This window comes from Pimephales promelas, chromosome 23 (assembly GCF_988280905.1).
Source record: "Pimephales promelas chromosome 23, fPimPro1.hap1.1, whole genome shotgun sequence".
Classification (NCBI taxonomy): Eukaryota; Metazoa; Chordata; class Actinopteri; order Cypriniformes; family Leuciscidae; genus Pimephales; species Pimephales promelas.
The window spans coordinates 11962337-11981245 of record NC_142791.1 but is presented as its reverse complement, the minus strand read 5'-3'; the positions used below and the strand labels follow the sequence as shown (position 1 = coordinate 11981245).

The window sequence follows — 18909 nt, the reverse complement described above, 5'->3', positions numbered from 1 at the left end:
ATTAAAAAAAATAAAATAGTTAATTTATCATATATATATATATATATATATATTTTAAATGTAGAGGAATTTATCTTAAAAAATTTGCTGAAATACACAAAATTGCAATTTTCATAAACATATGATCTTTTTATATTCACGGTCTAAATGTTTCAATTTGGGTTTCAGAGATGCATCTTCCCAATTTTATTTTTGTGGTGGGGTGCTGTTGTGCCATTTCAATGGGTGGTAAGTTTACCAGTCATGCCATCAAAAATCAAACAGCTAATGATTAAAAATCTAGAATCAAATCATATCAAAACACCTGTGGTAAAATGTTTTTGGTGCATTAAATTCAGTCTTGTGCTCTTTAATCATTTAAGCTACACCTGGATTGACATCCGTCTTCTGAAGAGTCATATATATATAATATAATGTATAATGTATGTATTTGTGCAATATTATATATATATATATATATATATATATATATATATATATATATATATAATATGTCCCTTACTGCACATTGCTGTCATGTCCATGATCTGTTTCTGTTCATTGTTTTCCCCATTTCTCATTTGTCTGGTTCAGAATTTTGGACATCAGGCCTCATTTCCAAGTTAGCCTTAGTTTTATTTAGCAGTGGAGATATTTTCAAAAAAATTCATCCAGTCATTCCAGTTGCATTAACAGTTTTACCCAGTCCACAGTACTCCACAAACGAATAAATTATAACACCAGACCATCGATGTAAATGTTCGTTGAGAGAATAATGTTGGAAATCAAACTACCCTTTCATCGCATTGCAATAGTTTTACTTTGTCTACAGCAGGGTGGAGGGATATGTAGTTAGTTACCTAGACTGGTAGTGAGAGAGAGAGGAAGAGAGAGGTAGTACAAGTAGTCCCAACTGTGGTGTGCTATGTTTACTTTTCGGCGCTGTACTACTAACCGGAGAAAAGTAAAATTCCTCCACTGCTGAGAAACTAGTTCTTGTAAATGTATTGCAATCATTGAGATGCAAGAGTAGTTTGATTTTTGACATTATTCTCTTAACAGACATTTACATCGATAGGCTAGTCTGGCGTTATAATTTATTCGCTTTTTTGTGTACTGTGGAGTGGGTAAAACTGTTTTAATGGTAGGCTAGCAGTTACCGTTGACTCTCGCAAGCCTAGCACCTGCAAACTATGCAACTGGAACGACTGGATAAAAATGTTTGAAAACTCCACTGAATAACACTAAGGCTTGGAAATGAGGCCCGATGTCCAAAATTTTAAACCACCCCTTTAATCTCCTTGGTTTCTGAATGAGGTCAGTAGGGGGGTGCTCACCATGTGGTCTGCATGGGTCCTAATGCCCCAGTATAGTGACAAGGACACTATACTGTAACAAGCACCGCCCTTCAGATGAGACATTAAGGACTTTAAGCAACAGCCTCTGGTGGCATTCTGGGGTTCAATTGCGCATGCGCGACATTAACTGCTACTTCACAATGTTTTACTGTAACCGTCTACGACGGGAGAACAGCTGATTTGCCGTAGTCATTACTATGTCAAAGATTAAGACAGTTAATGTTATGTTTTAGGTTATGTTGCATTGTAATCGTTTCTGTATATCACTAAGTGCCAAAATCAACCCCTCTCTTACTTTTTAAAAATCAATTCTTTTTTGTATTTTCCCTGATGATTTAATTATCCCCATGCCATCCTCTTTACTGTTGCTTAGTGGTTTTTGTGCTCTTTAGCTACGGCTGTTGACTGTTTACTTCCGGCTGCCGTTGCCGTTCTATCAGCAGCTGTTGCTTAAAGTCCCTATTAACCCTCTGGGGTCGGCGGTATCACCGGCGATGCCAGCTCACTTTTTTTCTTATAAGTGCAAAAGAGACTCAAAATATTCTGCTGATTTTGATCTTGCATATAAGTGTTATACATCATTCAATCCTGTTAAGTGTCTTTTTTGGTGTATGCTCTGTAGTGTTCTGCTTTTTGTCAAATAAAGAAAAATAAACATGATACGCATTTTGCCTTCTCTCCGTCAGTGAAGTCCATTGTGAAAAAATAACTGTAACTCAGTCAACACTTGTCACAGAGACACGAGAGATTTCTCTTTATGAAGCTGAAATTCTTTTCTTTTAAATGAAGTATTAGCATGCGCTATTCAAACCCAAATGTTGAGGCAAGCTGGACTTTCCCGCTAACCATTTGTTGTGCCTGGTGCAGAAGGGCCGCTCCCTGCAGTAACACACCAGGGATGTCTTTGGAGTTGGCGTGCCCCATCTTGACTGCTCACTCTGCGTATTCTACTTCTCCAGTCTCAGGGAGTGGTCCTGGGCATGCCTCATAGGAAGAGGTCCTTGTGAGGATTTCCCCATTCATGCAGTGGGTGCTAGTAAACAACAACTCACCGTCTGCTCCACGGAGGATGACATTGCCACTAGCCCCACTCCAGCACTGCCAGAGACCAGCCATCCTTCACCTACAAGCGATTTGATGGAGATGTTACATGTGCCCACCACAGACCATGGAGCTTCTCAAACAGACCATGGCCACCTCCTCAAACAACCTGTTCCTTAGCCCAGCCTCCACTAGTGTCCTTCAGTCCTTCTGCATCTCCCTCTTACAGGATCTGCCAAGTGTCTTTAGGCCACCAGCTCCACCAAGCCTGGTCGAGTTTCCCTGTGTGTTATATTAAAGTTTGTTGTAACTGTATTGTCATTGTGGGATTCATTAATTTCAGCAACATTGTCACAATTGCTCAATTATGTAGAAAACCCTCCAAAGAATTGTATTAATACCAGCTGTGTGTGTGCAATAAGTGAAGTTAATTCATCTACCCTTATGTATCATCTTTCCCGTAAATTAGTCATTATTAGCCTTTCCAGGGCCATATCATCATTTAATAACAATTTCTTTTTTTTAGCAGAACAAGAGAGTCCAGGGAGACGTTTCATTCTGGATTCAATTGAAGAGGCAAAGAAAATAGTAGATGCTGCTTACAAGTATTCTCGTGATGAGTGAGTAAAGTTTTAAAAATATTGCTCAATATTCCTGTGCCATCATCAGTCATTGATCTTTTTTTTTAATCTCCCTACTTCCAGGAGTTTAGCAAGGGTGCGCAGAGATGTCATCAAGCCTTCCGACAGACTACGTCTGCTGAAACAGCCAGCTCGAAAAACACGAGAGGCGGTGAGAGCCGCAGACTACATGGAGCAAACACTCAGACTGATCAGTGAGAAAGCCCATCATATACACAAGAGGGCCATCAATGCCACAGGTATGAGGATAAAAAAAACTTTACCAAACTAGCAAAGCTCAGAAAAGATCCATCACTGACTGATTTTCCTTGCTTTAAACTGTCATTATGTGTTTTCCCCATAGATCTGCTCACTCAAGACGAGCTTGACACAATTACACGTCTGACAGGCTGTTCTGCTCATGCCCGCCCCCCTTCTTGTAGGACCATACCCAACATAAACAAGTATCGAACTACCAACAATGTCTGCAACAACAAGTTTGTTTTGCCCTCCTTATTCAGAGTATTCTTATTTAAAGACTCAGTGTTTGCCTCGCTAAGCAATTAAATGTATCATTCCCAGGAATACCCCACTTCTTGGTGCATCCAACACCCCTTTTGCCAGCTGGTTGCCTGCTGAATATGAGGATGGCATCTCCCAGGCCAAAGGGTGGGATCCCAACAAATTGTTTAATGGTGCAGCACTGCCCCTGGTATGATAGAGATGATTATGAATATTGATGCCATCAATAAGTTAACAATGTCTGATTTCTGTCCACCTTATTGATTCCAGGTCAGACTGGTTTCCAATCGTATTGTAAGCACTACAGATGCTGACGTAGAGAGTGATCGTGACTTTACCTCCATGCTTACCACTTTTGGGCAATGGATTGACCACGATTTGACTTTTATGCCCACCTCACCAAGTATTAGGTCCTTCAGCAGTGGCCTCAACTGTGATGAGAGCTGTGAGCGCTCTGAACCCTGCTTCCCAATTACAGTCAGTCAAATATTGTCCTTCTGTCAAGATTGTTCCACTCTGGTTGTTTTACAATGGCTATAATTCATGCTATACTTGTTGTCAAAACACAGGCTCCTCCAGGAGATCAGCGCCTGCCTCCTGACTCCTGTCTCCCTTTCTTCCGTTCATCACCGGTCTGTGGTTCTGGGAGAACAGCCATGATCTTTGGTAGAGTCCCCAGAATTCGGGAACAGATCAATGGTCGTACAGCTTTCCTAGATGCTGGACAGGTTTATGGAATAGAGGATGGGCTAGCAAAAGAGCTGCGAGACCTGACTAATGATGGTGGTCTTCTGCGTGTCAACGATCAGTTCCAGGACAATGGACGAGAGCACCTGCCCTTTACCAATTTACAAAGTAATCTCTGTGCCACGCGAGGGAAAATCCTCAATGACACCACCCTGACAGAGGTGCCTTGCTTCATTGCAGGTCAGTAACTTTTTAATTCTTAGAAAATCTTATGCCTTCATATGCAATTATCAGCCATAGTCGTTACTGGTAAATCCACCATTTAAAATGTATGGTATTTGCATCCCATGTTGCAAATGCTTATAAACTCTTGATGTGTGTAGGGGATACTCGTGTTGATGAGAACATTGCTCTTACCTCATTACACGCACTTTTCTTGAGAGAGCACAATAGATTGGCTCGTGCCCTCCATGTGCTCAATCCTACCTGGAGTAGTGAAACCCTCTATCAAGAGGCAAGAAAAATTGTGGGTGCCTACAACCAGGTAAAGACACTCAATGAAAAGCATTAGCACAAGCACAATCAGTTAAATGCTGAGTACAACATATATTCATGATCAGCCTCTCCTTTCTCTTTTAGATCTTGGTGATTAAGGAATACGTGCCGATAATTGTGGGACCTGAGGCTAACAATAAAAACCTTGGACCGTATCCAGGTTACAATGAAAATGTGGACCCTACCATTGCAAACGTCTTTGCCACTGCAGCTTTCCGTTTTGCCCACCTGGCCCATCAACCCATTATATTTCGTCTTGATGAAAATTACCAGAACCATCCTCAATTTCCAGGCATTCCCCTCTTCGAGGGTTTCTTCGCGTCGTGGAGGTTGATATTCGAGGGTGAGTTTGTGAGGCTTGTTACAGCATACCTACAGAGACCCAAATCTGTGTTCTTCACATCTTTATTTCTGCTTTGCTTTTTGCTTAGGGGGCATCGATCCTCTGCTCCGTGGATTGATTGGTCGGCCAGCAAAACTGGGTACGCAGGACCACATGATGGTGGATGCTCTCAGAGAGAGACTGTTTGCCTTTACAGTCCGCATTTCTTTTGACTTGGCCTCCCTTGATTTGCAAAGAGGCCGTGACAGTGCATTACCAGGTAAATATTCTGGACTCATTCATATGCACACCAAGTCTTGGAACCCTTTAATCTGAACCATGTGAAGCCAACTCAGCTTCATACTGCATTATCGCTGCATGTGTTTTTGAGAGAAGACTTACCGGGTATCCATTTCTTGTTCCTCATAAGGCTACAATGCATGGCGACGGTTCTGTGGACTGTCTGCACCTCAGAATGAGAAAGAATTGGCTGTGGTGATGAACAACACTGAACTGGCTCGCAAGCTGATTGAGCTTTATGGCACCCCTGAGAACATTGACATTTGGTTGGGAGGTGTTTCTGAGCCTTTTGTTCCTGGTGGCCGTGTTGGTTCTCTTTTTGCCTGCCTAATCTCTAGACAGTTCCAGCGCATTCGCGATGGTGACAGGTAAAGATTTCTGTGTATGTAGTCCAGTGGTGTCCAATCCCTCTCCTGAAGTGCCCCTATCCTCCTCCAACCCTGATTAAAAAGCACCTCAACCCACTAATCAAGGTATTCAGGAAACTTTGAGATGAATGCACTGTGGCAGGTTGGAGCTAAACTCTGCAGGACACTGGCCCTCCAGGAGCAAGATTGGACATCCCTGATTTAGTCCATGAGACAAGTATGTGTTTGAATGGTGTTAACGTCAGGTGTCACGGTGTGTCCAGGTTTTGGTGGGAGAACAAAGGAGTGTTTACAACCAAACAAAAAGCATCTCTGGACTCTGTGTCGCTGGCCCGCATCATCTGTGACAACACTGGAATCAGCAGAGTTCCCAGAGATCCTTTCCGCTTCACCAGTTCAGACAAGTTCGTTAACTGTAGGGAAATCCCCGTCTTAGACCTCAACCCTTGGATTGAAATTGGTAAGGCACCATAGTATTTATGTGCTCATACATAAATTATCTTACTCTGACTGCAAATTTCTGCCTAAGCTTCTTACTACCTTTTCTATGTGCGTGTAGAGAATATAAGCATTTAAAGGGGTGGTTGATTGCGATTTCACTTTTTTCATTTTAAATAGTGTGTATTGTTGCTGTTGGTGCATGAATAGGATCTGCAAAGTTGCTGCGCTGAAAGTTCAATGTAAGCAGAGATGTCGTCTTTTAAAACTGAGGAAGTTTAATGCCTAAAAAACGACTTGAATTTGACTACAACGAGATACTTACCCGGTTTTATACATAACTAACCCATACATTTACATCAACCCTCCCTCCGGAATATGCAAAAAAGGGGGCATGGTCATATTTCTGCGGCTCGTCGAAAGTGTGTTATTTGCACCCAGCTGTTAGGTCTTGTGTTCGGGATTCCCACGGACGTTGTAGTTCATCAACAATGTAATTTATATATAAAAAATCTAGAGTTAATTAATCTAGCAGATCTCGAACAGTGTTAATTAAAAGTAGTTATTACTCCACCACAGGGCCGTGGGAACTAGGGGTGCTGAGGGTGCTGCAGCATCCCCTGGCGACAGCTGTTTCACTACATTGAAATTTAATATGACGTTAAATAAGCTTTAAAGTTTAAATAAACTTTGTTTTTCAACATGTTTTTTAAGAACACCTTCTACCTTTAAAAAACGACTCTAACGATTATTTAATTTCCATATGTTGTCGAAGAGTTGTATAGAAATAAATATAGGCTGCCTATCATAAGGCAAAAGTCGATCTCGCATAGAGTGAGTGGCATGACACTGGTTGAGGTCCAGCATCTCAAAATTGATTTGACACTCATTTTATGCATGTGAAAAAACTAAATACAGATGTCTTGATTAAAGCATTCTTTGGCATTAAGGGCTGTTCACAAAGAACGAGTTTTTCAATTACCCTCTGCTACTGTTCCAAATGCTTTTCACTGTGAACGCGCACGCAACTGTTGCGCTCGCGTCTCGCGAATGAAACCTCATTCTCAAAACGCGGCACTCAAGTTAAAATAAGTTCAACAAAAATGCACCTCGAGACCTTGCATTCCCCCAAATTCGCCTGTATGTGGTGTAATGGTAGTTAATGTAATGGTCAAGTCAAGTGGAAGAACATTAGACTAACGTGCAAGAGTGAGTTCTATCCACACTCGCATAGTTTTTTCCCCCCCTCATTAAAACCGATTATGTTTATCAGTTGTTGTCAAGCAGGGACATGACAAAATGTTTGAATGTATTTTACTTTGTGGTTTCACCGGTACGAATAGAGATTTCTCCGCAACTGATCAAGCTCGTGTCCGTGTGAAGATGTCCCTTGTGGCAGCGCGAGCCACAAGAGAACACTATCAGCACAGCACTGAGTCAACGATTAGCCTACTATGATCACTTGATTTAAAAAAATAACACATTTCAGCGTGCTATTTCTCCTCTTATTTAACAAATGAATGTTCTGCTAGACTAGTTAACCGGATTTGTTTTATTTATTTGTATTGGTACATCCCCGCCGCGAGATGTTTAAAAGTGCTGGGGACAATATCGACCCTGGCAAAAAGTGGTGGAGAAATTCCCAAATAATAATTATTAATAATTATGATAGTAGTAAAAGGTGTTTCTGGTTTGTTTGTTTTTTTGTTTTTTTTTTTGCGTCAAAATATTTCTCAAACGGCAGTGCAAACCCCCTGATGACCCAATGCCCCTCCAGTAGATCTGCTCTGGCGCCGACTCTGTCAAGCCACGCCCATTAAGCCCCGCCCCCAGCACCCCCATGATAAAATATGTTCCCACGGCCATGCTCCACCACGTGCGAAACCAAAGTGGTTGAACGATGCTTTGCGACAATGGGTTTCGGGAAACTGTCGTGACTTGATTTTTCCAATGATACATCGTACTATGGTAGTGAAGCAGCGAACTACATAGTTGTACAACTTGTCCAGGGGTGTGTTTCCCGGACAACTCTGTAGTTCGCTGCTTCACTACCATAGTACGATGTATCGTTGGAGAAATCAAGTGCAGTTCAGTGTCATCTAATATGTTATTGTGGTTTTGTCTTTGTTTGCTTAGTTAAGCATTAAACTGATTTAACAAAAAATCTAACAACTGTTAGCACCCCATTACGATCATCTTACAAAAAATAGTGGACCCAAACTGTCCATGGTTTCAGAATTTGTTGTGGGTGTATGGGATGGCCTGTTGTAATTTCCCAGCCTGAAATGTTGTCCCAGTCCAGCCCATTCTATATGGAGTTTTTTTTTTAGCCTAGATACATTCATTATAACAAAATTTTAAATGTAAGTTATTTTGTATTAATGTGTTAATATGATGCGAGGTCCTGTTACCAGAGTGACACTAAAACCAGAGCCAGATAGTAACGGAGTACATTAACTTGAGCACAGTACTTAAGTACAACTTTGAGGGATCTGTAGCCTACTTTACTTGAGTATCATTTTTGGGGAGTACTCATGACTTTACTCAAGTACATTTGAGAGGCAATTATTGTACTCTTTGCTACATTTCTATCCATAACCTTGAGTGCCCGTTACTACTTCTAAAAAAAAAAAAAAAAAAAATAGTTGTTTCTCTCTCAAACGTGATTGGATTGTGCAGGCGCCACTGATTGGGTCAGCCTGTCAGCAATCACCGTCAGCTTGTCAACTCCATGTTCAAATTTATATAAGAGACAAAACAATGGCGAAACATTGGATGGAGACGCAGCAGGTCCATCCCATGAATGTGCCAACCCGTGGCCCCACTTTGCCAGACTATTTCAATTTTCTGAACAAGTTACTTTTAGTTTTCGCTTCAAGTGTTTGCTTTGTTTACCATAACATAACTTCATCACCGCCTACAAAAAGGAGTGTCTGTACATAAATGTAAGCACTGTGGCATGTAATGCAATATTTAGAAAATGTACTCTTGTACTCTTGATACTCAAGTACTTTTAAAAGCAAGTACTGCAGTACTTTTATTTAAGTAGTCATCTGACTGTAGTCCTTTTCCTTGTACTTGAGTGAAATTTAGGAAGATCTATCTGTACTTTTACTCAAGTAATGAAGCTGTGTACTCTGCCCGCCTTTGACTAAAACATTTAGTAGTAATGGCTACTTTTTAACCCAAGTACATATCAGAGCCCATACTTATTTTCTTTAAATTGAGAAAAAACAACAACAACAACAACAACTTCTAATAGTGAAGGATGTGTGTACTGTTGCCATATCTGTATAGTAACAACGACATCTATGCATTAACCCTCAGATACAGAGACTTTCCAAGGACCCATAGGACCTCCAGGAAAACCTGGTAAGCATGTCATAGATCAAACTATCTAAATCGAAATATTTCTTCAATGAAGCAACCAACCTTGCTCATTGTTTTCATTTTTTTAAGCCAGATAACTGAACAAATCGTCATAGCCAAAATTAAAACAAACACAAATAAAAAAATTTAAAAAAAGATTTTAAATGTTATCAATATCACTTCAATTTTTTAGAGATTCTCTAATATTTATTTTTCTCAGGTCCACAAGGTGTAGCAGGCCCACCTGGACCTCCAGGACCCCCAGGACCCCCAAATAATACGACAGGACAAAATTCTGCCTTCTTTGCTTTTGTTGGCACCACCCTTCCTGCCACTACTAAAGTGATTGTGTTCAGTCGGGTCCTTTACAATGGACAGAACCATTATAACCAGAAATCAGGGCTGTTCTTCTGCCAGATTGCTGGTGTATATGAATTTCAGTTCTCATGCATAGGAACTCAGACTTTGGGCACTGTGACCTTAAAGAAAAATAATGCTGTACAGCTAAATGCTGAAAAAATCGTCTTTAATACGCGAACATTAGCTGAAGGAAAGGTCATACTGAGCCTACAGATAGGAGACCGTGTGTGGATAGAGACTTCTCGGGGTGCTAATGTTATTACCACTTTCAGCTATTTCACTGGCCATATTCTCTTTCCTGTTTGAGACTATTACTTTTAATGCAGTACTGTTTTCCTTTTATGTAGCTGTTTTTTTTTTTTAAACACTGATTTCTTTCTTACTGTGATTTCTAAAGTAGTCGTTTCTGATGTTTTTATTAATACGGTCACTATATGTTAGCTATGCAAAAATGAAGGGTTCAGTTATAATGTTGGAATTTAGGAGATCAGTTTTAGGAACTTTGAAATAACCGGTTTGGTTTTGTTGTCAGATTGCAACAAAAATATTCTGTTGTCCATTCTGTGACAGTTACTTATGTGCATGCTTTTAATAAAAAATAAAATAAAACAAATTCAAAAAAAAAAAAAATTCATTTATTAATTAATTATTGGGCTTGTTCTAATTTCTAAATTGTGAGTGTGAATACACAACCAAAAGGGAAAATATTAGGCACGTGCACAGATAGATACTGTAGACTTTTTTGTTTGTTTCAAACCACTATCAAAACATCTCAATACAGCCAACGTAACTTACGCAATAGCCATCCATTAAGCTAAAAAGCAAGCAAGGTGTTGACAAAATAACGTTGCGCAAGCTTGGAAATGCCGCCACAAATTAATAAAATGCCCCCAAAATTTGAGATATGTTGTATGTTCGAGTTATTTTGTGTTTATAACATAATACATTTAAGCAATGGCTATTACATGAGCAAGAGTGCTATTTTCCCAAAAATCAACACAATTACAAATGTGATATTCATTTTATACAACAGTTCAATAAGCAATAAGTTGATTTTACGAATTGATTTTTTTTACTGTAAGACTTGTCCCAGAAAGGGCTATACTCACTGAGAAAACAAAGGACCTTATATATATATATATATATATATATATATATATATATATATATTTAGCTCAGCTGTCACAGTATGGAAAGCACAAGACTGTGGGATGTCAGTGAATGATACATCAATGCTGCCTTCAAAAATCGATCAGATGAAGGTATCTCGGGAGACAAGAAGGGAAGCTAACATTAGATTCAGAGGTAACACTTTACAATATGGGTGCACTAATAATAACTAATGCACAGATAATACTGAATTAATGTGTAACTAATGATTATCTAAGCTATTCATTAATGATTACCACATTAGTAACTAATTAAGAGTCTGTAAGGTTAATATATTATTTCATACATTAATTGATATTAATTAAATATGTCATTGTGGATTAATTCCATAATAACTCATTTTTTTAACTAATAGTGTTAATTAATATGTTAATTACCAGAATGAGCCAAAGCCTTGTATTTCAACTTCCAGATAATATGACAGGTACACTAATATGCATTAATACATGATCAATTACTTCATTGTTATTGCAAATTCATGTGCAAATTACTACAATTACTAAATGACTAGTTAATAATGATGTGCCCCAACAAGTAAAGTCATAACTTAATGATACCTTTGCAAATCATTAGCTAATGATTCATTAAAGCAGACAACTGGAAGTTGAAGTGCATAGCTTTGACTAATTGTGGTAATTAACACATTAATTTACACTGTTAGTTAATAAAATATGTTATTAAGGAATTAATACACAATGACACATTGAATTAATAGCAATTCATGTATTACTTAATTTATTAATCATATAGACTCTTTATTAGTTGCTGATGCAGTAATTATTAATTAATGGTTTAGTTCTTCAGCTATACATTAACTCATGATTATCTGTGTATTAGTTAAGCATGAATTAATGCATATTAGTGCACCCGTTTTGTAAAGTGTTACCGATTCAGACGTACATTGATACCTTCATACCTTGGAATGCATCCTCCGAAGGCAGCATTTTTTAGTTTTCAGACGCAGTCGAAAGTCTCGAATAGCCAGACCTTCAGACTGACGACAGAATGTCTGGATTTCTTATCAGCTTTCACTGCCCAAGGACCAACCAGTGGATGTCTGACTGACATGTTAACAACCAATCACAGTTCAATTTGTTCTACGACATGTTAAGGGGCGTGAAATTATAAAGGTCGATGTCCCTACAATAGTGTAAAACTCTTGGATGAATTTTAAAGTCTATGCAGCAAACTTTACATTCTTCACATACTTTTGAAAATCCAGCATTTAGCTGATCCTGATAAGTGCTCATTGAGACAGATGTAAACTCAATGGCTTGCTTCTTTGATAAGGGGGTCCAGGGCATGCAACATAAAAGTGGAGCGATTTTTACGATTTTTTTTTTATTGATACAAGTGTTTGAGGAACGCAACATAAAAGTGTTGGAACGCAAGGAACGCAACATAAAACGCAATGTTTTAAGGAACGCAACATAAAAGTGTCGCGATTTTTACGATTTTTTTTTTACGATACAAGTGTTTACGAATTGATTCATAATCCCTGATTTTCTTCTTTACACTCATTTATAAACAAGCATTTTCTATTTTTACAGCATGTGAACATATCTTTCACACTATTCCTTATAAAAAACATTAAAAATCAGATTTTTTTACATAGCTACTTATATACAACTTTCCGAATTTCCGCTACTAGCCTAATAGGCCTCTAGCCTATCGATCGTTTTGTTTACACCCGTATTACTGAAAGGATACGGGCTCTATCCAGGATTTCCGTCCTAAATTAGTAGTGATATTAGTAGGATCATTACTAATTTACTGTTCATCTGTTATTATGGTGAATATATCACCTCTGAGTGCAGGTGAGGACACTATCATCCCTGGCTTCATTCACTTCGGCACCGACACAACACCACGGACCCTGGATGATCCCACAGCGGAAGACATGAGCCAGGACCAGTGCAAGAATCTCTCCACCCATTCCGGTCTTCGAGATCTCCAATCTTCGTGAGTGGGAACGCGACGCCGCCGTGATCATCGGGAGTTCCATCGTCCGTCATGTACGAGCTACCTCAGGTAAAGGTAAGGTGGCAACTCACTGCTTTCCTGGTGCTCGTGTTCTAGATGTTGCTGCACAGGTTCCCGAGATCCTGAACGGTGACGAGTGCGTCAGAGCTTTTGTGCTGCAGGCAGGAGTGAACGACATCAGGCTGCAGCAGACGGAGGTTCTGAAGAAGGACTACAGGAGCCTGATCAAGACGGGTCGCAGCACAGTGCCTGAAGTAACAGTCATCGTGTCTGGACCACTTCCCACGTGCCGACATGGACAGAAAAGGTTCATTAGATTATTTGCACTAAATTAATGGTTAATGTAATGGTGTGATAATGAACAGAAACTGTTTTTTGAAAAATAATTGGAATCTGTTCTGGGAGCGACCTAGGCTCTACCGTGCAGATGGCCTGCACCTATTCTGTTGGACAACATTTCCAAGACATTACACACCATATGACTAGGAAGTCCAAATCACAGTCTTTGCTGTCCCAACTTAAGTGATGTCATAAGTAGTGTGGAACATTACATAGAAACTGTGTCTATTCATTGTTTAGTGAGGCCAAACAATAAATACTGTAGGATCTAGGAAATATCTAATTGTAAGTAAACCTACACATTAGATTGCTCACACCTAAGGCGGACACCTATCTTATGGAACCAATCCAACCGATATACAGGGGTTGGACAAAAAAAACTGAAACACCTGGTTTTACTACACAATAATTTGTTAGAATGGTGAGGGCCTCATTTTGCATCCAAATACAGCACCACTTGACAGATAGAAGTCCTTCACAGTGACCAGAGGGATTATGAGCCGTTCCTCTTCCAGAACAGTGTCCAGGTCACTATATGATGCTGGTGGACTCGCTCCTCCAAAACACCTCAATAATATTCAGATCTGGTGACTGTCAGACCATGGGAGATGTTCAACGTCACTTTCATCTTCATCAAACCCTTCTGTCACAAGTCTTGCTGTGTGTGTTGGTGCATGATCATGCTGATACACGGTTTGAACATCAGGTGCTCATGATCCTCCAGAAGGGTTTGGTAGTCCTCGGCAGTGTCGTGTCCATCAAATACAATCAGGATTGTCATGATATTGGAGCTCAAACCATCACTGATCCATCCGTGCTTCACTCTGAAGATTGGCTGCCAGGCATATAGATGTGAAACCTCCAACATTGGCCAGTGTTTCAGTTTCATTGTCCAACCCCTGTAGATATTATACTGCAAAGTGATGATGTCACTGAACATTACATGGTAACTTGCATACGTACTGCTGAAATTTGTTGTTATCGACCAGGAACAATCCTTCCAACCACAATCGATAGATTCTCAAATAGCTTACCCATCTCATCTGCTCAGTGAACCCAAACAAACAGATGAACTAGAGGAAATGACTAGCAGTTTGAGCACCATTTTCTGTAGTACATTAGAAATTGTTGCACCAATTAGATTAAAAAAGGTTAGAGAGAAAACTAAAGCACCATGGTACTCCACATGTTATCAAGAGAAAATAGAGCATAAATGGAAACAAACTAATTAAGAGGTCTTTACAATCGCCTGGAAAGACAGTATGCTGCACGTTATAAAAAGGCTCTAAAATATGATGTGTAGTGAGTTTATTCTTTTAATATCACTGTCCAGTAAGTCACGTTAAAGGGATAGTTCACTTTGAAATTAATTGTTGATATGTTTCGGCTTACCTCAAGGGCATCCAAGATGTAGGTGTCTTTGTTTCCACAGTATTTTCAATTTTGATATTTTTCGGTCAAACCGTTGTTGTCTATCAGTCATATAATGAAGGTTTAAGGGGTCCTCCCTCGGTTCACCTCAAAGAGCATGCACAGAGAAGTCCAAATTAAACATGATTTAATGACTCGTAAATGTAAGTACACATTGATGGCAGAAGACACGAAACGAGCGGTTTGGGTGAGAAAACTAACAGTATTTATTTCGTTTTTACCTCTTGTAATCACAGCGACGTCCAACTGATCTGACGGCACGGGCGCTTCGGTCTGCGCACGCGCCGGAAGTGATCGCTTGCGCGTTTACGTCACTCATAGTTAACACAGAGATTTCAGAAGTTTTACCTTTCACTAAACATATTTATATATACAGGAAATCGCAATGGAAGATGATTTCGATATATCTAAATATGTTTAGATCTTCACAGTGAAAACATATCAAAAATTAATTTCAAAGTGAACTATCCCTTTAAGTACAAAGAAAGGGATTTAAGATATGTTCAAATATAAGATGTTTTCAAAAGTCAGTGATTAAAAAATTGAGCATCAACAAGATGCCAAGATGCCAAGATGCCAACTGAAGTGCTACAGTTACAGATCTTTGCCAACAGATGGAGCTAGTCCCACATCTTGAAGTGAAAAGTGACTAACAGAATACCATGCAGTATATTATGTATACTGTGAACACTATGCAATTATTAATTTGTTTTAATTTTTTTTTGTATAGAACACCCAAAGGAGCGATATTTTTGGTGTGATGGAACAGTAGCAATTTTCAATATACCTTTCTTGCATCATTATTTAAACACACCTCCTATAAATGAATTGTTTTCGAAAGTAATTAAACATGCATCATTCACGATGAGGATGAGGTCATCTGAAAAAAGTAGGCTACTTTTAACTTGTATAGTAATATAATGATTCTATACCTATTAAAATACAATTGCTTTGAATGTTTTGTGAAAATAGGTTCCTATATATGGCCTATATTATTTCAACGCATTCTCACCCCAAGGCGTCACCTTTGACCATGCTTCAATATTTGACGTTTTAGGCGCCCTTTAGCGTCACTTACATGACGCGATCCTACGGCGTCATCTAACTGACGCTAAAGGAAAGCGTCAGTTAGAGGACGCGGTTAGGTTTAGGTGTGGGGTGGGGGTAGGGTACACGCGATCCTAGGGCGTCATATAACTGACGCTAAAGGGCGCCTAAAGCGTCAGATATTGAAGCATGTCCAAATGCTTCCCAAGGCGTCAGTTAAGTGACGCCTTGGGGGTGAGAATGGGCTGATTATTTAGCTAATCATACTACTTTCACAATATATTTTTGTCCCCATTGTCCATATTTGTATTATTAGCAGACTAAACACTATTTTCCTTTGCTGCTTTCAATCAAACAACTTACATTATCACCCTATTAAGAGGGGAGGAGGGGGAGGCCCGACTTCAAAACCAGAAGTATTTCTGTGGAAATGTTTAGCCGAAGGTCTGGGATAACTTTGAATTCTTCTTTTGTCACCACCAATGATAACATTGTGGTTTACTCCTTCTCATAAACAGCCGCTATTCAGTGGGATTTATAATGAGGGAATTCAAAAATGGCCAAAAGGGCATGACAGAAATGTTTAGAAAGAAGATGGGAAGATGTTCCCTATTCTAAAGGAGAGAGGGACTCCTCCCCTTATTCACTCTGGATGAATGCTCTCCCAATCCCGCCTACACGTGCCGAGTGCCACGTAGTCCAGTGTATAGCAGTTTGCTCCTTGCTTCTGAGTAATGGAAAACTGCTGTTTTTGCGTGTTTTTTCAAACTGTGTCGAGTTACAACTTTATTGGGATAGTCTACAAATAGGATAGATGTGTTATATTAGATCATTTATGATTTAAGTTATTTAAAAAGGTTTTATTATAGGAATTTATAGGCAGTCTAATGTTAGAATGAAAAAAAGATTTTCTCGTAATTTAGTGAGTTAATGAAGTCTGCTCATGTGCTAATATCAAAGTACAGAACGTTTCCCTACTATTAGGAAAAATAGAGAATCAATTAATGGGATTTTTGCGTGCATTTTAACAATGTTTTCAAAACGATCCCTTTTCACATGGATCTGCGAACATGATGAAACCTTGCTGCATTATTCATGCCAGACCAGTAGATGGCGACGTCACTCTGTAAGGAAACCCTGCACGCCTATAGACTGAACACTTAATATGCACATGCATACCGTCACCATTTTCACAAATTCACGTTTTTGTTGTTTACATGCATATGATAACTGTAGTGTTTTTTTTTAATCTAGATTTTAAAAGGTTGCGTTTTCAGGCCCCCAAAACTCCATTGTCATCTAAGTGAATGGCCAAAACGCATTAAAAGTTTTCCATTTGTAGTTGAAAACTGTGTTGTGAAAACGACTCTTCTGTCAGTTCCAGACTGATCTCATGAAATGGCGTATTTGTGACACGCCAATTCGTATTTGCATTTTTTGCGTGCTATCAACACGCATAATCGCCATTGACTTAACGTTACATTACTGTATATATGTAATTATATGACCTGCCCCAACCCCGTCCCTAAACCTATCACTGGGGTTAATAGCATTTATGAGTCTTCCCCTACCTAAATATCGCTCCCCAGATGTAGATCTACATTTTGATTCGTTTCGCTCGGACAATTAACGGTGTGTACATACACACATACACGCGCACGCGGATAGCTCAAAATGCGTATAGATAACACGTCACTTGACTTGAAAGTGCCGTGTATGTTTACGCAAAAGTCACGATGTCATGTTGTCAATTCAAACATCAAACTAGCTGCTTAGAAGAATGTTCACACTGTTACAGGGCCGTTTACTCGACACTGTTTTTGAACGGAAAACACAAACTTTTTAAAAAGGGTTTCTGAATGCACGTTTTTGAAAACGATACTTTTAACTTCTTCGTGTAAACTACAAAAACAGGAATTTGTGAAGACGGTGCCATCATGCACGTATAATAGTGTTTCTCTACAAAATGACACCGCCATCTACTGGCCTGGCATGAATAACACAGCGTTTTAAGTCGTTTTCGCAGATCCGTGTGAACAGGATTCGTTTTTACAATTTTGTCGCCTGTACACGAAAAATGCAAAGTAAAATCATTTTTGTTTTTAGTAGCCTATATCTTTGTCAGATAACATACCCTTAGTAGCTTATTTGGCTCCCGTTTGGTTATCTTTTGGAAACCAACAATATTTTTTTTCTATATTTTTATTGTTGACGTGATTCAAACATATTGATCCTGTAGGCTATAGGCATTAAAAGTAAGTTGACAGTAACCATTGCTCAGGGCGAAAATGTTTTCCAAGCAGATTTCGCTCGTATTCAAGTTGGTCATGACTGATCCGCGTTGACCAACAGAAAGTGATCCTCTGTATGAGCGATGATTCATGTGCCGCTGTATAGGTCTATTATTGATAATGGACAATTTTTATCTGGGAAATTTCTCTAATATGACCCCACCTGCATGTTCAGGGCCAGACAGATAATTCACATTGCGTTTACATCATTTGTGACCACCACTTTTAGACAATCTCTGTTTTCACTAGACGCTTTTGACTGCCTATCAATTGAAGAGAAAGCAAGCAACGTGGACAGAGGAACTAGGTTAATTACTTTCATATGTGGTTCTACTGTCTGAGGAAAGCAGGAGCGACCGCTGCCAAGGAAAGGGAAGTCCAGGCACTGAACGTACCGGGTGATGTACGGAAAACAAAAAGAGACCCAATACAGCTGGTCCTGTTCATGTGGCTCTGAGACGATGAGTACAAAGTGTTTTCTATTTTTCTTTCTCAAAAACATGGCAGACAGCTATACGCTGGAACGCAAGGCTTTAATAAAACGTTTGAATCTGGCTTTCTGGAACATGAGCAGACATTCATTCTCTGAATACCCCATCTGAGTCTTTCTTCTGTGAAGAAAAAACACTTTTATTTATCTCTTTGAATGTGCCAGCAGATCATGGAGGAGGACAGGAATTTAGGGTTTGTTTTATAATATGTTGCCATTTTAAAGTGTTATTGTCATGT

The 18909-nt window shown here is 39.4% G+C and overlaps 1 protein-coding gene and 1 long non-coding RNA gene across 2 annotated transcripts; one reads left to right on the top strand and one right to left on the bottom strand.

Annotated features, from left to right (window-relative positions):
- Positions 1-170: 170 nt before the first annotated feature.
- Positions 171-10433, top strand: LOC120481808 (eosinophil peroxidase-like). Its single transcript, XM_089126190.1, has 14 exons — positions 171-228; positions 2905-2998; positions 3083-3258; positions 3363-3495; positions 3581-3710; positions 3791-3997; positions 4090-4447; positions 4591-4751; positions 4847-5105; positions 5194-5364; positions 5515-5752; positions 6016-6212; positions 9518-9562; positions 9780-10433. The coding sequence occupies exons 1-14, from the start codon at positions 171-173 to the stop codon at positions 10223-10225; spliced, it is 2673 nt and encodes an 890-aa protein (XP_088982316.1). The 3' UTR covers positions 10226-10433.
- A 2282-nt stretch (positions 10434-12715) lies between these two features.
- On the bottom strand, positions 12716-16498 carry LOC148969419 (uncharacterized). The gene is made up of 3 exons (XR_016149583.1): positions 16253-16498; positions 14804-14929; positions 12716-13350 (listed from the first exon to the last, which is right to left on the bottom strand). It is a non-coding gene; the product is annotated as an uncharacterized LOC148969419 (long non-coding RNA).
- Between the last annotated feature and the right edge of the window lie 2411 nt (positions 16499-18909).